Source organism: Oratosquilla oratoria, chromosome 12, assembly GCF_046742065.1.
Source record: "Oratosquilla oratoria isolate Oo_2021 chromosome 12, ASM4674206v1, whole genome shotgun sequence".
NCBI lineage: Eukaryota > Metazoa > Arthropoda > Malacostraca > Stomatopoda > Squillidae > Oratosquilla > Oratosquilla oratoria.
In genome coordinates this window covers 47,469,479-47,491,795 of record NC_134788.1, presented here as the reverse complement: position 1 = coordinate 47,491,795, position 22,317 = coordinate 47,469,479, and the positions used below count along the sequence as shown (strand labels likewise).

The 22,317-nt window shown below is 37.5% G+C and overlaps 1 protein-coding gene across 1 annotated transcript in view; it reads right to left on the bottom strand.

Annotated features, from left to right (window-relative positions):
- The window catches only part of LOC143030372 (uncharacterized), a 28,143-nt gene extending 7,432 nt beyond the window's left edge, over nucleotides 1–20,711 (bottom strand). The window contains exons 1-5 of the mRNA XM_076193522.1: nucleotides 20,544–20,711; nucleotides 18,821–18,838; nucleotides 12,943–13,090; nucleotides 12,342–12,538; nucleotides 5,109–5,206 (exon numbers count right to left, since the gene is read on the bottom strand). Of these exons, the coding sequence (XP_076049637.1) occupies nucleotides 5,109–5,206; nucleotides 12,342–12,538; nucleotides 12,943–13,090; nucleotides 18,821–18,838; nucleotides 20,544–20,711 (629 nt within the window). The remainder of the gene's footprint in view (nucleotides 1–5,108; nucleotides 5,207–12,341; nucleotides 12,539–12,942; nucleotides 13,091–18,820; nucleotides 18,839–20,543) is intronic.
- Nucleotides 20,712–22,317: the final 1,606 nt, after the last annotated feature.

The following is a 22,317-nucleotide window of genomic DNA, read 5'->3' as shown; positions in this document are numbered from 1 at the left end:
TGACAATTTTGTTTATTTGTTTATCAGAGGACAAGTTGTTTGAGATAATTACTCCCAGATCTTTTTCAGATCCCACTTTCTTTACCTCCTTAGTTCCAATTTTATATTGTCCTGATATTCTATTTTCACTTTTTCCAAACTCCATTATGCTACACTTCATAATGTTGAAGTCCACTTCCCATTTCTGACTCCACTTCCAACTTTTATTCAGGCCTTCCTGTAGTGATTCGCAATCCATTTCAGTTTTTACTTTCCTCAACAATTTAGCATCCATGTCATTCACATAAATAGCAAACATTATTGGAGCTAATACAGATCCTTGTAGAATTCCACTAATCACCTCCTTACAACCTGAATATTTTTCTCTGAGTACTACTCTCATCTTTCTACCATTTAGGAAGTCCTTCATCCAGTTTAGCAGGTTACCTTGTATCTCTCCTATATTTTCCAATTTTTTTTAAATAATTTTATGCGTGGTGCATTGTCAAAAGCTTTTTGTAAGTCCAAGAAAGCACAATTAGCCTATCCATCCCTTTCTTGTATTATATCTACTAGTCTTGAGTAAAAACAGATTAAATTTATGGTACACAATCTTCCCTGTCTGAACCCAAATTGTCTTGGAATTATATTATTTTCTTCCAGGTGTTTTACCCATCTGTACTTGATCCTTTTCTCACAAATTTTGGCTACAGTGCTTGTTAGTGAGACTGATCTATAATTAGTTGGCTCTTCCTTGTTTCCTCCTTTATATATTGGTACAATGTTGGCATTTTTCCAATCTTTTAGTATTTTTCCTTATTTAAGTAAGCAACTTGTTGTTATATATTTTGTCCATTAATTCTTCTTTGCATTCTTTTAGTATCCAATTTGCAATTCCATCTGGGCCGTGCAATTTCCTAATTTCAAGGTTTGTTAAATGCTCTATTATTTATTTTATTTCATTTATTTATTTATTTATATTTTGCTCATAGGGGGAGATCACACTTCACTTCCTTCATCCCAATACTGTACCTTCTCTCTAGTAAAAACCGGCCTGAAGTGATTATTCATGACTTCGGCCATTTCTAGATCTTTTGTGTACAGTATTCGGTATTTCCTTGGCATAGTTTCACCATTTCCTGTTCATTTTTCAGTTTACCATTCACATATCTATTGAATAGTTTGGGTTACTCTGCATTTTTCTATAATGTCTTTTTCATAGTTCCTTTTTTCCTCTCTTCACAATTTTATATACTCATTCCTATAGTTTATATATATTTGTGTGTGTGTGTGCTGTTGATATAGAGACAAGATATTTGTTTGTGTTCTTTTGTTCAGTTGGTGGGAAGTGTTGTTGTAGATTTGGCTGGGGCAATTTTGAGTTTGTAATGAACCATGAGTTGAGTGTATCAAGGTATTATGGTTGTATCATTTCTGCAGCTTTGTCTGTGTTACAATGTGTGCATGTGATTGTTATGTCGTCTGTGTAGGAGGAGATTTGTATTTCTGAGGTGCCTGGTGTGGGTATATCACCCATGTATAGATTAAAGAGTGTGGAGGATAGAAGTGAGCCCTGTGGTGCTTCATTCTTAATGTTTCTGGTGTTTCTGGGATTGTTTGCAATGCAGATGAATGGAGACTCTTCATTGACAGCTCCGCCAAAATCCTGAAAGCTGTCCTTCTGCACAATGGAAACAAGTATTCATCTCTGCCTCTTGCTCATTCTGTGCATCTTAAGGAGGACTACAGCAGTGTAAAGCTCCTACTGGAAAATTTAAAATACAAAAAGTATGGCTGGGAAGTTATTGAAAACTTCAAGATGGCATTTTTTTATGGGACTGCAAGGAGGTTTTACCAAGAATCCCTGTTTTCTTTGCCTTTGCAACAGTAGAGATAGAGCAGCACATTACCAGAGAAAGCACTGGCCTCCAAGGACCAACACTACAGTGGGAGAATACAATATCAAACATGAGCCATTTGTGAATCCTCAAAATATTTTGTTTCCTCCACTACACGTTGGGCTTCATGAAACAGTTTGTTACAGCTCTTGGTAAGGAGTCTTCAAATATCCTCATGACTTCTTTCCTAAGCTTTCAGAGGCAAATGTGAAAGCTGGTACCTTCATTGGAACACAAGTAAGGGAAATTATGGAGTGCTCAGATTTTATACACAAGCTCACAGTAAAGGAGCAAAAAGCTTGGGAGTGTTTCATTGCTGTACACGGATTTCTTGGTAACACGGCTGATAAATATATGGAACTGGATGAAGCTTAAGTGAAAAGCTATGGTGAGTTGGGCTGCAGAACGTCCTTGAAGGTTCATATCCTAGATGCCCACCTTAACAACTTCAAGGAGAATATGGAAGCATATTCAGAGGAACAAAGGGAGTGCTTACACCAAGATATAATAAACTTTAAACAATGATATCTGGGATCCTTCAATGAAAACATGATGGAACACTAAATTTGGGGGCTCATATGGGAGTGATTTATAGTATTCATGCAAATCAAGAAAAATTGTTCATTTTCAATCCTAAAATTTAGTTTCAGAAATTTCATAATAATTTTTTGTCATTTAATTTTTTCTTTCTTTTTTTTTCTGTACAACAATAGTGAAAATTGTGAGATTTAGTAATCTTAGGGAAAAAAAATCCTTCTAAAAGCCACAAAAACAAAGTTTGACAGGAGTAATGGGAATTTTCTGCTATTTTGTAATGAAAAGAGTTGGAAAATAACACTTACTTGTCAAAGACAAAAATCATGTTACATAGTGTGCAATCTAACACTGAAAACTAATAAGAAAATAAGCATCCTAAAATAACTCACATGTATGGACTTTGGACACCAGTAGGAAACTAATCAATCTGTAAACAGTTCTTGAGAATCACAATAATAAGGAATAGAAACAGAAACACTATACAAATTACAGAATGAAGTGTTGGGAACAATAACAGAGCCCACCAAAACCACTCCAATAATACACACACAAACCAAAACCCTATCCAAAAAACATTACATGAGGATGATAGATATACATTTCTATACAAGAACCCTCAACCTTTTCCACCAATCTCATTACATCTCACAAGTGCAACCAATTGTATAAAAAAAAAGCAACATCACTCAATAATCTAAAATTTTCAATCTACACCACATAACATACAAAAACATATTTATTCACACTAGAAAACAGGCACCCCAAGAAACATTTCCAAATATTAGCCCCACAGACAGATCCCTCCAAATAGAAACAAGAATCACCTGCATGAGAGCATTCAGGTCACCATCCAGCACTAAGTTAATACCAGCACATAAAAGGCCTGCCATAGAGAAACCGCTCCAGATCCAACCTTCATACAGAGCATGCACAATGCCTTATATTATAATGCCTTGCCCTAGCTTTGGCAAAACAACACAATATTTGAGTAAAAGCAGCAATGACTGCAACAGCTCTGTAGGGAAGAGGCCAAACGCAGAGTATGGGAGTCCAATATATTTGACGTTTCGCCCAGCAGGGCTTCTTCAGAAATAACATCGATGAAAAACATTTTACTCCTTACATAGCCCGAGCCTTGCGGGGAGAAACAAATTCAGAATAGTGGATTTTTTACAATAAACAAACCATTGGCAATTTTAATTACAAGTAACAAGCAATTTGTGCAAATTTTGTGTACACCATTTTAATGTTTGTTTCTCCCCACAAGGCTCGGGCTATATAAGGAGTAAAATGATTTTCATTGATGTTATTTCTGAAGAAGCCCTGCTGGGCGAAACGTCAAATATATTGGACTCCCATACTCTGCGTTTGGCCTCTTCTCAACACAATATTTCTTCTTTGAGTAACTCATGGGCCAATCTGGAAGATGTTGTTGGTTACCTAGGAGCTGTGAGTCCCCTACAAAAGAGACTTGGGTTAATGGAATGAAGGAAATATTCCCCCTATTTTACTACTCAATGCCTTACATCTATGACCTGCATGTCAGGTACTGGTAAAGGTCTTGAGGGTGCATTCCAGGTCTTAGAACCCACTCTCATCAAACTGACACTGATTGGACTGGACAGATAACACAAACATAGCATCTGGAATCTCTTGTTGCAGCTCTATTCAGTAGTGTATTTTTAGATGTTGTTTTTTCTGCCAAGAAACACATATATCATTTTGATGTATTTTAATTTACCAAAATCAATATTCAATTTTGTATTGATATATTATGTTGGTGTGTACCACCTGAATAATACCATGGAACATTTTGGAAATACCCAATATTCAACTGAAGTTATCATAATCTAACCTAATCTGACATGATCAAAACACCACTTAATCATAACCTACCCCTAAACCATCAAATTCAGTTATACATGATAATAATGTGGTGCAATACAATCACCACATGGTGAGGCAACCAGCACTTCAAATATTTTGCAATTTGTGTAACAAGGAATTAATCCCCACCCCCCCTTTCCTGGAGGAATTCCTGACAGTACCCTGACCAATATGTAAAAAAAATATAACTTAAAAAAGATAATTTAGGTTAGGTTAGTGTGAATTAAGGTCATCATACCTAAGTAGGGCAGATAGGTTTCCTGTAGCCTAATCAAATGCAACACTACCGTATTTCTGAAACTTGTAATATATTTCCTAATATTTTGGGGGTGTAGATATTGAGAAACTAGGTTTGTATCGTATTTTGAGCATTCCAGCTCCTACACCCACCCCCATTTCCATGTGCAAATAACCTTTCTAACCCATGAATATAGTGGGCTTAGGGACGTCACGATGTGATCAATAAATTGGTGGTTGTATGCATTCTATGAGAATTTGTAACACATATAAAGATTATTCCATTAAAAGAACCTTTTTGTTCACTCAAATGCTTTAATCAGGCATTATTCTATGCAGCTGGAACTCGTACAAAACTAGTCAAAATAAAACAAGATATTGATATAGCTTTTGTTAATCTTGAGGACCACAATAGAAATAAGCTTACAAGCTTTTTTTGTGTTATCCTCGGCAATTACAATTGTTATTTCAAACTATGTGTTCTTGTCATTATCTGCACCTCATGTATATTGATTCTTTGCCAAATAAACATTATTATTATTATTATAAATTCACGTGGTTGAGGAATACCTAAGCTTAACGCCTCCTGTTTGGGGTTGCCAGATTCTGAACACAACATTACCGTTCAGGGATCTCAAAATTATTGGTTTCACGACAAAATGATTGTACTGTTATTAGAGAAATATCGTACTATTTATCGTACATTTTGAGGTCTAATGTCTATCCTTGAGATAAATAGAATGTACACACTGCATCGTTTCTAAATTTTATTAATATTGAGAAATTCAAATAAATGATCTTTCACAAATTAGTTGTCCCGAAATGCCTGGACAGTGGAAAGAGGAGGGGGTGGTTGAGGGGCATGAGAATTCTCTTACATTGGGAAATTGGCGAAGGAGGATAGCTGCAATAGGAGCCAATGTCCAGGAAATTTGGGACGCAGTCACGCAGGCCGGGACCGCGCACTCTCCTTTCAAATTCGTGCATGTAATCAAGGAGGGGAGCAAACTCACGTAAATCACTGCCCTAGGCTGATTAAACAGAACATACTACACTGATTTCATTATGATTCAAATTAATTTCACAGTCAATGGCATGCAACTGAGTCATACGTTTTATCTTCAATATTATGAACCTTTACAATAATTCACTAATCAACTAACTAGGCAAGATACACACTTATGCATTTGTTTATCCCACCTGGCTAGCCCTGCGCGTTCTAATTCCTATCTAAATGAAACAAAAATACCTTCAGTTATCTATATGGCCTCTCCGTTAATAGTGCACTGACTGGTAATGTCTTCAAATGAGTGGATGTCCTCGGTTGCACAGGATGCTACCGATATTAGCGGATCCACGCGTTGTGCGGAAGGCGGCGGGAACCATGCCTATCCTTTGTCGTTGGCACTTCACGTGGTGGGGGGGGGGAAGTTTCCTTTCCCCTGTCTTCCCCTTCACGCTCTAACTGTTCCTGAATACGAATTGAATCAATGGAGTGGGGGTTCGGCAATGAACTCCGATTGAACTTATACAGTAGATGCTGATTTCAGGGCATGTCACGAAACACCTTTGTGGGCACTGATGCATGATTAGCGGTGACCAAACGAGTCATTATGAAAAGAAAGTTCCTCGGTAGCACGCTGATGCCACATTCTTATCTAGCTTATTTTTGAACTGACGTAAAAGGATGTTTTCAATATATTATTAGTATATTATTTAAATAAAGTATATTGTATACATTTAAGTAATCGATACAATCATATTTATATTCTAAAACTCAAAATGCATTAGTTAATAGATTAGATTTGTCACTGCTGCATTCAATGAAGCGACGCCCCCAAAGGACTCCTTACGCTGGTTTGACTATAGCAGTAGCAGCAAGGTAAACGCGTCTCGGCTTGGTGGTACTGACGGGCCCAGTGTCCCGCTAATTTACCGGTAAACTTTTACCATTATGCGAGTATGTACCGCTGAGGTCTCGGCAAATGCTTCACCACTCTCGCTGTCCCGACACCGACAGTCACATATACGTACAGCTTACACTTGGATTTTTTTTTTTATTTTTTATTTTTTATTTTTTTTTTGTCTTGCCTATGGCGCCAGGAAGCACCAGTTATTGTTCAGTTTTAGATATGTGAAGAAGCCATGCTCCATGTTAACTAGTTCCCATTTAAAACCGTTTTTTCGGCACTTTCTTTAATTTCTAAAAAAAAAAATCATGTTATTTCTGTAATCCGCATACGAAACTATATTAATTGTGAAAGATTCATCGAAAAGTTCCGTGTGTCGCCAAACGGAAAAGACACACACACATATATATATATATATATATATATATATATATATATATATATATATTCACGAAGAACCAGTTTTTTATACAGAAATTCGGTTGCAGCATGGGTTCTAATCTATCTCCTGTTCTGGCCAACTTGTACATGGAGTACTTCGAGTGCACTCTGTTACCCACCATCAAACCACCTGAGATGATTTGGTTCCGTTGCGTGGATGACATTTTCTCAGCGTGGGATGATAGGTGGTATAGGGGTATCTCTGGACAAGTTAAACCATTTATCCCCAAACATCAAATTCAAGACAGAATGGGAAGAATGTCATCGGATCCCTTTCCTAGACATTTTAATTAGAAGGATTGAAGGAGAATTATTTCTTAAAGTCTATAGAAAACCCACCCATTCAGGTAGTTATCTTCACCTTTTTAGCAACCATCCCGACAAAGTCAAGAAGAGCGTTGCCTCCGGCCTTTTCTTGAGAGCTCATATGATTTGCAGTCCTAGTTTTCTTGGACCAGGAAATCAAGCTCATCAAAAGGCAACTTTTGAATTTGACATACCCGTCCTGGTTCTTGGATCAAGCCCTCAGCAAGGCTAGAGCCAGCCACTTTAAAAATTCAGTTCCCACCACACAACCCTCTTTCAAAGATGTTTTAAAAATTCCATATTGTAACTCCATCAGTTCTTCTTTTAGATTAATTCCCAACAAGCGTCTCACAGTTGCCTATCATTATCCTAACACGGTTCACAAACAAATTGTTAATGTTCATCAAAGGTTGAAGGGAAATGAGTCCCCAGGAGTGTATAGCCTTCCTTGTAAAGATTGTGATTTGATGTACCTTGGTCAGACCGGAAGGGATCTTAACACCAGGTTAATGGAGCACAAAAGATCCATTAGGTATGCCCAAGAAAATTCCGCCGTGTTCCAACACGTCAGTACCAAAAATCACAGTCTTGACTGGGACAAGGCCAAAATTCTGTTCAAGTCCAACTGCAGTTTTAGAAGAAAAATTGTTGAATCAGCCTTAATCGAAGAATGTCCGAACTTGAACATCTCCAAAGGTCAATGGTCCCCGGACATTATCTCACGGCTAGCTGTGAGCCGCTTGGTGAAGAAGTATCACCCTCCTCACTCTTCTTCCCGCCCTTTCCCATGACCTCACACCTCCACCCACACATCCCCTCACCTCTGACTCCGCCCTGCGTGACGGGTCATCCTGTTTTAACTCTGCGTGTTCCCCTTCTTCTCATACTCGTATCTCATTGTACTTATGTCTCTACAAAATCTTGTAATCTGTATTTTCCTGAAGAGGGCCATATAACAGCTATTAGCCGAAATATAGAAGTTACACATTCTTCTAAAGTTTCCTTTTTATTCCGACTGTGGGTTCTTCGTGAATATTAATTACATATGTGCCGCAACATTTTGTCAAAGTGATATATATATATATATATATATATATATATATATATATATATATATATATATATATATATATACACACACACATATATATATATAATGAAAACGACAATACGAAATGAATATTGCTGGTAAATCCAGTGAATCCCAAAGAATTATATAGTTACATTAGAGATAAAAAGGTTATTAGGAATCATATCGACCCACTATCATCTGTTGACGGTCAACTTGAATATTCAAATAAAGGAATGTGTGATATTTTAAACAACTGTTTTAGCTCAGTATTCGTAAACGAAACCAAACTGAAACCTGTGAAAAGTCTAATGAGAAAATTTACAATGGTATGTATGATAAAAGAAAAAATTAAAAGGTGATAAAAACTCAAAGTCAATCAAACACCATGGCCTGGCGGTTGACATCGAAGAATCTTAAAGGAAATTAAAAATGAGATTGCTTCATTACATTTTATTTTCAAGCAATCAGTCATATCTGGAGATGTCCCAAGAGGATGAAAGCTAGCTAACGTTATTCCCATATTTAAAAAAGGTGACGAAAAGAAACCAAATAACTACAGGCCTATAAGCTTGACTTCAATCGTAGCAAAAATTTATGGAAACTATCACCAGAGAGGCCATCGAACATCATTTAGAGCCAGCTTGGATACAGACGGAAACGTTCTTGCGTGACTAACTTACTCGAATTCTACAACACAGTCATCTCGAATTATGACAAAAGAAATAATATAGATTTAATATATCTAGACTTTGCAAAAGATTTTGATACCGTCCCTCATGAAAGACTACTTACTAAATTAGCTTCACACGGAGTAAGTGGTAGCCTATTAAGTTGGACTAGTAATTGGTTGAATGATCGAAAACAGAGTTGTTCTAAATGGCAAAACTTCTAGATGGAAAAATGTTACGAGTGGAGTTCCTCAGGGTTCCGTTCTTGATCCACTTCTATTCATATTATATATAAATGATGTAGACCACGGACTAAAATCTATTGTCTCCAAATTTGCTGATGATACACAACTGTGTGGAATGGCAAATGATCACTTCAATCAATTAGATATTCAAGAAGATTTAGATAAACTACACCAATGGTCTGAATACTGGCTAATCAAATTTAACACAAGTAAATGCAAGATTATGCACATAGGTAAAATAACAGTAAGTACAATTACAAGTTATTTGGAAATTCGTTAACAAAAGTGGATGATGAAAAGGATCTCGGGGTAATTATCAGTAACGATCTCAATCCATCTACGTAGTGTATTTCAGCCTCTGAGAAAGCAAATAAGATTCTAAGACTAATTGCGCGATCTTTTTATTTCAAAAGTCTATCTCATTAACAAGCTATATAAATCGTTAGTTCGTCCACATTTGGAATATTTTGTTTCCGTATGGTCACCGAATCTCATTAAAGACATTGACAGATTAGAAAAAGTACAACGGCGAGCCACAAAACTGATTCCAAATATCAAAAATAAATCATACGAAAATCGAATAAAACATATGAATCTGTTTTCTAAAAAAAAAAAAAAAATGTGGTGAATGTGGCGCGCAGAAGGGTGAATGCAGGCGCAACGGTATGTGTGGCAGTACATAGCCAAGCCTACGGATGTGCGGATATGTGTGTGTGCGTGGGGGAACGAGGGAAACCCACAAAGGGGGTTGTGTTAGAAGTTGGACGGTAGGGAAACTAGTATAAGGATCGTGCTGTGTATATCAGAGGAGGGTTAAAGGCTGACCGAGAAGCAACCCCACGGACGGGATTTCAGCGGAAAAACAAGTAAGCAAAGCACCTTTCCCAAGCACAAAAGCGTAGACTCAGAGGTGACTTGATACAGGTCTTTAAGATTCTAAAGGGAATTGACAACATCAAAAGTGACAACATTTTCACACTGAATGAGAATCCGACAAGAAATAATGGTCTCAAACTGTCCGGAAATAGATTCGATTTGGAAGTGGGTAGTTATAGTTATAATATAACAACTTCGCCAACCGTGTACTTTATGAATGAAATAAACTTCCTGCAGAGGCAGTGCTTTAAGATTCGTTTAGATAAACACCTAAGCATGATGCTGTAATGCCTGCCATTTATTTTATATTATTTGTTTATTTGTTTGTTATTATTTGTCTGTTTATTATTACTTGCTTGATTTTCATTTATGAATATTTATCTGTCAATTTATTATTATTTGTTATTTACCTGTTTGTTTATTTAACTATACGTATGTATTTACTTATTTTATTTTTTATTTATTTATTTATTTATTTATTTATTTATTTATGTATTCATTAATTTATTTATTCATTTATCATTGTTATGATTTTTTCGCATCCGACCTAGTTATGGACCAAAAGGTCTCCTGTCGGCATGCTCCACCTTTGTTTGTAATTCTGTATTCGAATGGGGTAGGCTAAGAACAGAGAGTGCAAACTGTGAAAGGTCGGTTAAGTTTGGTTTATCATGCAGCCCATAACTTATCACTGTCCTCTGTATTCAAGGCTTAGTTGTCACACTCCAGTGGCAATATTTGCCATTGATTACCCAGTCTTTGCAATAATGAGCGGTCTTCTGGAGGTACAAGAAGGGGCAATGCAGTTACTAAGGGTACCAAAAAAGGAACTGACTTCCTAAAACTCAATGATAAAGCATTAGTTGGAGTCAGACAATTCAGTTTTGAGATGACATTGTCGCTGAAATCATACATAAGAACATAAGAATGAAGGAGACTGCAAGAGACCATAAAGCTTACACTAGGCAGCTCTGTATCCATCACCACTTGTCATCCCAATCCATAAAGTTGTCTAATCGTTTCTTAAAACAAATGATAGTTTCAGCGCTTACTACATGGTTACTAAGTTTATTCCATTCGTCGACCACCCTATTAGTAAACCATTCTTGCCTATTTCCTTCTTAAATCTAATTTTGATCAGTTTAAATCCATTACTGCGAGTCCTGCCCTGTTGTTTTAATATGATAACCTTGTCTGCATCACCCTCGTTAAAGCCTTTGATCCACTTGAACACCTCAATTAGATCACCCCACATTCTGCGTCTTTCCAGAGAGTGTAAGTTAAGGTGCCTAAGCCTCTCTTCGTAAGGCAAATTTCTGAGTCCATGCATCTTTTTAATTTCACAGCAAGAGACAGACATAAAGTTGCGGCAGCGGTGGAAAAAATCCTGCAACTCAGATTTTCTTGCTGTTACACAGGAGTCTTGCAGTTCCTGTAACACTTTTACACCTAGATATATTTCTGTGTCACTGAGATGTTTATCGTTTCTATTTTGATCTATCAAACAAAGTTCTTTTTTCTTTACAAAGGATTATAAAGGATTACAAAGGCGGAGCATGCCGACAGGAGACCTTTTGATCCATATCTAGGTCGGATGCAAAAAAACAAAAACAAAAAAAAACAAAAAAAATCATATTAGTAATACAATAATAAATAAAAACTATAATAATGTAAATATCAAATAAAATACATAAATAAATGCATAGGTATAGTTAAAATGATAAACAAACAGGTAAATACTCTCTCCATGAATGAAAGAAGAATATCCTTAAAAAGAACACTTACTTTTTCATGGAACACTTATCACTGGCTTATCTGACTGAAAATACTTATTAAAAGTAGTGAACTTTGGCAAAATCGAATCTAGGAAGTAGTAGTACAACTTAATGAAAGGGTCATGTAGAGAGTTGAAAATTAGCTCAGGAGCAACTAGCTTCTCAGACAACCACATCTCTGAGAAAAACACCCGAAGAGCTTCCCATTGTTCCAAGATCCTCTGAACAACAGTAACCAATGACAACCACCTCGTCTGGGATGGGTGTAGCATCTTGTGGGGGCTTCAAGTGAGGGAAAGACTAGAATTGTACAAACTCACTCTGGCGCTTGCTACTACACTTAAAGAAATCGTACACCTCTCTTGTCAAATCCTCACACCTTCTAGGTAAAGTCTTACAAGCCTCGCTGGCACAGAGGTGAGAGGAAAGGCAAAAACGTTTGATTACAAAAAGACCAGGGCATTCATTACGGAAGCGACTTGCAACTGAATTGTGAGCCCCCATCATTACACTACACCCATCAGCCCCAAAACCTATCCTTTGTGTAACTGGGATTTCATGTTTCTCAAATGTTTTCACCACTCCCTCATAGAGATTACTAGCAGTGGCTCCTTTTCCGACACTTTCAGGGTTGGCTGTATTGTAAACTTCACACAGCTCCCAGAATTGACTCTCAGCACACTCAGTATCATGATCAAAGAATCTTACTATAACACAAGATGTTTTTATGGAACCAACGTCAGTAGATTCGTCCGTAAGAACGCTGAATTTTGTTTCTCTTAGTTTGTGAGCAAGTTGTTATTTGTGGGACTTTTCTATGGCATTAATTACAACTGCAGTTACTTTAGTTCTTTTCATAGCAAATTTGCTATCTTGGAGTCACTGAAAATATATCTCAAGACCTCTGACAAGTGATCCATTACCTTAAAGGGTACTTTATTTGCAGCCAGAACACTTGCCAGCTTTATATATTTTTTTTTTTTAAAGAAGGTTTATACGGGCACCTGCTTGTCCATTGTTCCCTTGAAATATGAACAGTGTTTTTTGCATTTTGCATGATTTTTTTTTAGCACTGTTAGCTCTGCAATCATAGTAACGTTACAAATTTTACACCTAGTTTTATACTGTTCAGGTGTTTCCTGTAGCCACGGCTTGAATGCAGGGTCTGTTTCCCATCCCTCCCTTCCTATATCGTTGCTGACGTTGAGACTGAGAGCCTGAGGTAGATGCCTCAGCCTGTCTAGAAGGGCCAGCAGGTGCTGCCTGAGTAGAGTATTATACACATATGTCGTATTTCATTGCTTGAACTCACGATGCTACAAATAATAACATTTCCCTCTTTTAAATGAACACTCTAAGTTATCACTCACTTTACTAATCTTAAATAGCCACTATGATATCTAACATTTCTGTCTGATATAACCTTGCCTAGTTGCCTCTTCTCATTAGCTACACAGAAACAGAAGTACAGTCATGAAATTATTTTGTAACCAGTTTCTCTTTTTGGATCCTGAAGATGAGACCATACTGAATGAAGGTTCATCTATTATAGTCAGCGCAACGAGAAGTGACCGTTAAGGCGGGGTTAGGAGATTTCGCGGTGTTACCACATCTCCACAGATAACACGGCCCGCACGGCTCACACTGAATGCAGTGTGAGGGGGGCGGGGCTAGAGAATAGATGTTGCGGCAACGTCGCTCTCTAGTGCTCATATGTCATGTCTGACTCGAGGAAACGAAAACTTTGTATAGAAAACATTGCTTTGATTTTTACCTCAGTGGTGGTGTGTGACAAAAAATTATAATATAATTATATTTGTCAACATTATGAAAATATAAAATAAGATTATAAAATAAAATAGAATTATAGGATAAATATATGTGGCAACACAGGGGGACTCCCAGTGCTCCGCCCTAACGGCCATTTCTCAATGCAATGAGTATAGCTGGTGCTGGGCTGTGGGTCATCTGGGTCAGCTCTTGGTGTGGTGGGAGGAGGAGGAGGGGTAACGGTCGGTGTTGTAGGTCGGTTGGTACTAAGGTGGCAGCAGCAGGGGCAATGGTGGGAGTGACTGGTAGAGTTGTGCGTTTCATGAACATTGTAAACTTCGTTTGGATTGATTGTTTTTTTCTTTTCTTTTTTTCCTCATCATAAGTTTCACAATATGGATGCACTGCATCGTTTATCATCGTTTCAATCCTTGTAAAGCGTTTCGAAGTTGGGGTCAATTTCTTCCAACTGTTTAAGGAATCAATTCATTGTAGCGAAGCTCTCTGATAATCCCATTGTGGTGATTTTCCTTACTGGCAACTATTCTTCTTCTTCCTCTCTCTTCAGCCACTTGTTCCTCTTCCAATTAGTTCACCATATAAGCACAGATTCTTAACACTTGTTCCAGTTCCAATTAGTTCACCATATAAGCACCAATTCTTAACACGCATTACCTCACCAGATGGCAGCACTGTGTGCGTACCGACCCCAGCGTTTGGATTTTCCCTGCAACCAGCTGCATGGTTGTGTGCATCATTGTGTGCCTTGGCTCCGAAGCGGGTATGGTACCAGCAGGAGGCAGTATCCTGTCGTGGAGCGGGGCTACGTGGTGGTTGATGCCTTCCCTTCTCGGCTAAAAACTGGTTGAGCAAAGTCTTCTTGTCGGCGACTTCCTGCCGTAGCTGCTCCACACTTTGGTTGAGCAGCGATTGATAGATAAAGAAAAATATTAAACAACTAATAAATGATAAAATAATAATGATGAAAAAATTCAAATAACTAAGAACAAAGAGAAAGAGAGGAAGAAAAGAAGGAGAAATAATTAATTTTGAATTTTAGGTTAATCGTTGGTCGTCCTTGGGTTTGTTGTCTTTTGCGCATGCGTCATGACGTCATGGGCAGAGACTGATAGATAAAAAATAAAAACAAATAAAAAAATATAAAAATATAAAAAAAAAATAATGAAAGAATTAGTTAATTTTGAAATTTGAATCGTTTATCGTCTTCGGGTTTGTTGCTGTTGTCTTTTGCGCATGCAACGTGACGTCGTGTGCAGCGATTGATAAATAATTTAATAAATAATAAAATAACAAAAATAAATAACAAAACGACAAACAAAGAGAGAAGGAGAGAAAAAAATAAAGGGAAAGAATTAATTTTGAATTTTATAATCGTCTTTGGGTTTGCTGTCTTTTGCGCATGCGCCGTGACGTCATGGGCAGGGACTGGTAGATAAAAAAAATAGATAACGAAAAAGAGAGAAAGAAATATAAAGGAAAGTAGAAAGGAAGGGGAAAGAAATCTATGTTGATTTTAAATTTAACTTTAAATTTTTGGTTAATCGTTGGTCGTCTTCGGGTTTGTTGTCTTTTGCGCATGCGATGTGACGTCATGAGCAGCGGCTGATTCATATATACAGTATATATATTTTTTTAATAATGAAAAATCAAAGAACTAAGAAAAGTGAGAAAGAAAAGAAGGAGAAATGTTTATTTTTGAATTTTAGGTCAATCGTTGGTCGTCTTTGGGTTTAAAAAATAAAGATAATAAAAAGATAAGATAAAAAAATAATGAAAAAAAGAAAGACGGAGAGAAAAAGAATTAGTTAATTTTGAATTTTTAAATCGTTTGTCGTCTTCGGTTTGTTGTTGTTGTCTTTTGCGCATGCAACGTGACGTCACGGGCAGCGATTGATAGATAAAAACGATAAATAAATAAATAGATAATAAAATAACAAAAATAAATAACAAAATAACAAACAAAGAGAGAAAGAGAAGAAGAAAGAAGGAGAAAGAATTAATTTTGAATTTTATAATCGTCTTCGGGTTTGTTGTCTTTCGTGCATGCGCCGTGACGTCATGGGCAGACACTGGTAGATAAAAAAAAAAGAAAAACAAATTAAATAACGAAAAAAGAGAAAAATAAATTTAAAGGAAAGTAGAAAGAAAGGAGAAAGAAATTTAAATTTGAAACAATGTTATTTTTAAATTTTTGGCTAATCGTTGGTCGTCTGCGGGTTTGTTGTCTTTTGCGCATGCAATGTGACGTCATGAGCAGCGGCTGATAGATAAAACAATATCAAACAACTAATTGAAAATAATGAAAAATCAAATAACTAAGAAAAGAGAGAAAGTGAGAAGGAAAAGAAGGAGAAATGATTAATTTTGAATTTTAGGTTACTCATTGGTCGTCTTTGGGTTTGTTGTCTTTTGCGCATGCGTCATGACGTCATGGGCAGAGATTGATAGATAAAAAAATAAAAATAAATAAAAAAGATAAAAAGATAAATAATGAATAATAAATAATGAAGAAAAGAGAAAGACAGAAAGAGAAACCAGAAAAATATGACGTCATCAGTCCTCCTCGAGGAGGACTGATGACGTCATATTTTTCTGGTGCTGTTTGATCATCAAACATTTTGTTGTTTTATTATGATTTTTTGTTTTATTTGACCAAATGACAAGACATCTTGTCATCGGAGTTGAATGGGTTAACGAACTTTGAACCCCTGGTAACCTTTCGGCCAGTAAAGCTGCACACTTGCTGCCTACAAGTGGCATATGTGCGGCGGCTATGGAATACCCTTGGCTGAGCGGAACAATAGACTCTACGTATGGTCTTGGCATTGGCAGCAAATGAAGAAGATGACATAGATAATAATCCATTCGGGAAGAGGAAAGAACGGCAACAAGAACGAAGCAAGGATGGCTTCCAACCGGAGGAGAATACTATTGAAAGTTATGGGTACATGAGAGCTTAGAAAAACACTTAACTGTTTATTGTCCTTCAAAGGTACAATGCACATGACACACATAAGTTTATGTTAAGAAAAAAGAAAAAAAATTGTTAAGAACAGTTTTGGCAAATCCAGATTGATTGATGAAGATTTTATCATTATTTTGTGCAATTTTTACACCTAGAAAGTAGCTCAATTCTCCTAAGTCCTTCATCAAGTATCGCTCACAAGGCGAATTCTTAGTCTCAGTAATAATATCAAAGGACTTACAAGCTAAAATGACATCATCAAGATATATGGCAATGGGACCTTTCGCAGTGAGCAAATTGATACCAGACACCGCCAGATTTTGTCATTCTTGCCGGAAAATATACATATTTTTTGGCAAGTTTTATAAGCTTACAGAGGTGTATCGTTGTACATTATTGTGTCTGAAATTTAAGTCAATTAATTTCATGATTGCAAACGGCATATAGCATTGTTTAAGCCTCTATTTATAATCACAGATGATATTCGTAAAACAGCCTATAATTGTATCAAGCCAAACAATTTGTCATTTTCTACTGACTTCAATGGACGTATACTGATATATACTTTCATTTGAATGCACCAAGCAGTAGGCAAATCCATGTAATGTATTGAAAATATAATTTTGCATCGAAGACTTAATTTTTTCGGTACGATAAACTTTGTCTTAAGTTATATATATTTTTTAATCTGACGTGCAGTTTGCCACGGCACACGTAAAATTAGTCATATTTGTTTGAAAATAGCTTCCAGCAGATCTAAGAGGCTATTCTTTACAAAAATGTCGTTAACTTCGTACGTCCGCCACCACTGTTTTATTTTTTATATCACTGATTATCTTCATATACAGGACGTGACAGTGATATCCATTATTTTTCAAAACTCTCAGATAAAATGCACAAACCGAAATCAACATCATCTTATTTTTACTGCTCATAGTTACTTCAGTAAAAATAATGACCTATTTTCAGTTTTACCTTATAATTAAATTTAAAAAAAGCCTTATCACACACCAGTAAGTAAAAATTATAACATTTGAGTCATGTTTTTAATTTTAAATACATTTATGCAGCAATTTATGGCGTATCTTTTTTTTAAATATCGGTTTCCAAATGAGCTAAATCACCCCTTTGCCTCTTGAAATCCGAGACAATTGAAAATTCTAGCGCTAATAGGAATCTACGAGCCTGACTGCGAAAGGTCCCATTATACACAAATCATTATCATACATGCGAGTGTGAACACGTGAATCACTAGGACTTTGTCCAAAATGCAAGTCTTTAAGAAATTTGTCAAAATTTTCATTCCAACATTTGAGGCCGCAAATGGCCTTGTTTAGTTTGCATACTAACTCTTCTTTTCCAGACTCATGGAAAGATTCGGATTGAGTTAAGTAAATATCTTCACGCAGTTCTCCATTGACATATAGGAGGCATATAAGGGAACCTACTAAAATGGATGGAGGACTTCCTGATTGGTAGAAAGATGAGAGTAGTACTCAGAGAAAAATATTCAGGTTGGAAAGAGCTGATCAGTGGAGTTCCCCAAGGATCTGTATTGGCTCCAATAATGTTTGCTATTTATGTGAATGACATGGATGACGATGTGCAATGTTACATGAGCTTCTTTGCAGACAATGCTAAATTGTCAAGGACAGCAAAAACCGAAACGGATTGCGAATCACTACAGGAAGACCTGAATAAGGCATAGAACTGGAGTCAGAAATGGGAAATGGACTTCGATATTAAGAAGTGTAGCATAATGGAGTTTGGAAAAAAGTAAAAATAGAATATCAGGACAATACGAAATTGGAACTAAGGAGGTAAAGAAAGTGGGATCTGAAAAAAGATTTGCGAGTAATTATCTATAACGACCTACAAATAAAAAAAATTGTCGGAGAATCCTATAACTTGCTATGATCAATAAGAGTGGCAGTTACATATTTGGACGAAGAAATTATTAAGAAATATTAGTCACACTGATAAGGTCTAGACTAGAATATGCGGCGACATTGTGGTCACCCAGTACCAAAAAGAATATAGAGAAAATCGAAAGAATCCAGAGAGCAGCCACAAAAATGGCTCCTGCACTTTCAAACTTGTCATATAAGGAGAGACTGGCTAAATTGGAGTTACCTACTCTGGGCTAAAGAAGAGAGAGAGAGGTGACCTACTGACCATCTATAGAATCATGAAGGGCACGAAAGAAACACAAGACATGGCTATTACCACTTACTTTGGAGCCACAGGTTTTCTGTAAGAAAGAGCATGGGCAAGAAATAATTTACTGCATTCAAGCTTGTATTACAAATCCCCAACAATAGTACTCTTTAGTCCTGAACCTTACGTATTAAAGAGTAACCACCAAACCTAGGTACAAGTTTGCATTTCTTTTATGGAACATTATTTTCATGAGAGCCATGCTGAAAACAAATATCTTATCACAAATTTTAGAGACTTTTTGAAGAAAATATTTGTCTGCTAAATTGCATTCTCAAATACATCTTACAGTGCTATTTCTTTATATTAGTTAGAACATAAAAACATAAGATGATTGCTAAAGCCTAGACTACCTCCCACTTTTACGTTGGTCATTACTAGTTAAAAGTCCAGAGTATTTTCTCCCCTCGTAGGATCGGTAATCACTTGTTTTAGGAAATTATCCTGCACCACATCTAGGAATTTCTTCGTTTCCTGATCTCCTATTAAAGTTTCCCAGTCAATGTTTCTATAATTAAAATCTCCCATGATTACAACGTTTTCGTACTGGGACGCTCTGTGAATTTCATGAATCAGGGGATCAGTCTGCTCAATGCTGAGGTCGGGTCTATACAAGATGTCAATAATAACTTTCTTATTCTTGCCTATAATCTCTAGCCAAATAGATTCCGCACAGTCCTCTTCCTTAATCGAATTGTTGACAATACAGTTTATTGTATTTTTTACGAAAAGTGCTACACCTCCCCCACTCCTGCCAACCTATCCTTGTGAAAAAATGTATATCCTTCTATTTCGATTTCCGGAAGGAAATGTTTATCAGCCATATTGATCCAGGATTCAGTAAAAGCTATTATATCGAAATTGTCTACGCGTGCTTTACCGCGCAGCAAATCAATTTTGTTAATTATGTTTCTGCTATTTGTAAACTTTATGTTTATCTTCCCTCCACCTGCTTTGGCGATTCTTTTCACAGTCCCTCTCTAAGTTGTTTCTATTGCCTAAACTATATTCCGATACCCCCCACCCCCCTCCTACATCCACGTAACCTTTCCGAAAAAACCCTGTAGGATGCCTCCCTCTCGCTCAAGGGATTCAGCAAGGAACCGAAATCCTTTGGGCGACAAGTGCACCCCGTCCCTTGTATATAGATGATTCTTACTGTAAAAGCTTTCCCAGTTGTCAACAAATGCCCATCCATTGGCCTTATAATGTTTTGCCAGCCTGCAATTCATTGCAATAGCCCTGGAATGCCACATGCCTCCAACTCTATGCCTCAGAAGGATTCCACATACAACAGGAACACCTCTCTTATTTCTAATCTTGTCTAGCACATCCCGGAACCACGCAAACAATTCCTCGCCAGGGAAAAACACCCTGCATCCTATGTTTCCTATCTTTATTGCAGAAAGCCGTAAGTACCTCACTTGACTGTCTCCTACATCCAAAATCTTACCTGTGGGCAGGGATCCAGCGTCTGCCCTTCCCTTCGTCTCTTGAATTTCATTTGTTTCTTCTTCCTGCAGATACGCTAGTGCGTGAAACGAGTTTTTGCAATCAAGCGGGGCTGGTGAGGAATTTTTTCCACTTTTCCGCGTATTATTTTTTGCCTTTTTCCATCCAGGCTCATAGCTAGTTTTGTCTTCCGTATTTTGGGCTTTCGAGCGGAGAACTCGATTCTCCTCTTTAAGGCACTTTACAGCATCCTCCAAGGCTTCAATTCTACTAAGTAGAGATTGTACCTCATTGGTGCTGAAGACGGTAACACAACCATTCGCCATATCATTAATTGAAGCAGCTACTCGGTTGACCTGACCTGAGTGACGACTACTGCTCAACATGACTTGTATACTAAGACAAGTGTCCAGAAGCAAAACAGACAATGCCTTCAGCAATATTGAGTTTTTCATTGTCTTTTGAGAGTTGTCTTAACTTCCTAAATATCTCTGATTACAGGCAAGATGTGTGGACAGACTGCATAGTTATGGGCTATCAATTTGAACTGGAATATCTCTTTGCAGAAGCTTTCATATTGGTTCTGCAATGCTGTCTCTGAGCACTCAAAAAATCAGGGGTATGTGACACATTCAATATTTCTACAATGTGCTACACAAAATCATGCAGCACATTTACACTACACCTCCTGGATTCAACAAGTTTTGTGGTACTCCCCCAGGTAGGCGTAGCTCCTCCTTGGGGATCGGTGCCATCTGCGTAGAGCTGATGGCCAGGGGTGGTTGCTGCTGATTGGCCCCCAACTCTTGGGGTTGGGGGGTGGTCCCACGACGTAGACGTTGCAGCTCCAGGACCTTGTATACACAGACTCAATTCGACTCATTGACTATCATGAACAACACGCATAATCATACACATATCCCATACCAAGCCCTCTACACTCCCTCCTCTCCTGATATCACCTTTTGCTCCCCCTGCCTAACCCCAACAACATCATGGAGAGTGGTCGGAGCCCTTGGCTCTGACCACCTTCCAATCATCATCACCACCAAAACAAGATGCACCCCAGCTGGCCACAGACACACTTACACCAATTACAAGAGAGCTAACTGGGAAGCCTTTACTGAAGAGACAGAACAACATTTTGAAACACTTAACAGTACACCAATCACAAACATAAACAATGCTGTGCACGCTTTTAATACAATCATACAGAATGCAGACAAGAGATACATCCCTAGAGGCAACAGAAAATCACACAACCCCAACTTCACACCAGAAATCCAAGGCCTCATCAGACAACGTGACACACTTAAACACGATACCCCCACACCTATCCCTCAAAACATAGCAGACCAAATACAAACACTAAACACTGTGATTGCCAATAAAATACATGAACAAAAAACACAAAATTGGCAAAACTTTATCAATACACTTGATCACAAAACAAACACCAGCAAATTGTACAAAACACTCAACAGCATCACACTATCCAACACTAACACTACACGCTCTCACGCAGCAATAATCACAACAACAGATAATCTACCCTCAAACAGACAACAAGCAAACGCACTCATACGTCATTTTGCACAGACGAGCCATCTTACATCTCACCCTGACGACCGACGCACCATTCGACGTAAGAAAGACTTCCCCACAGACTCAGACTATACACCCTTCATAGACAGTCAGACAAAACTCATAATGCATAATCTCAAGCACTCATCTGCCTGTGGCCCTGATAACATAAGCAACATCCACCTAAAACACATTGGACCACAAGGTATACACGCACTCACAAACATTGCAAACTACAGCTATTCACGCAACACTATACCCGACATCTGGAAGCATGGTAAAATAATCACCATTCCAAAACCGAACGAAGACCCAACAATCCCAACATCGCACCGCCCAATCACACTTCTCTGCACCCCCTCTAAAGTCATTGAACGCCTAATACTTAAACTTGTCACACCATATATTCCCCTTGCTGACTCACAACACGGTTTTAGGCCACTACACTCCACAAACACTCTTCTGACAAACCTCACA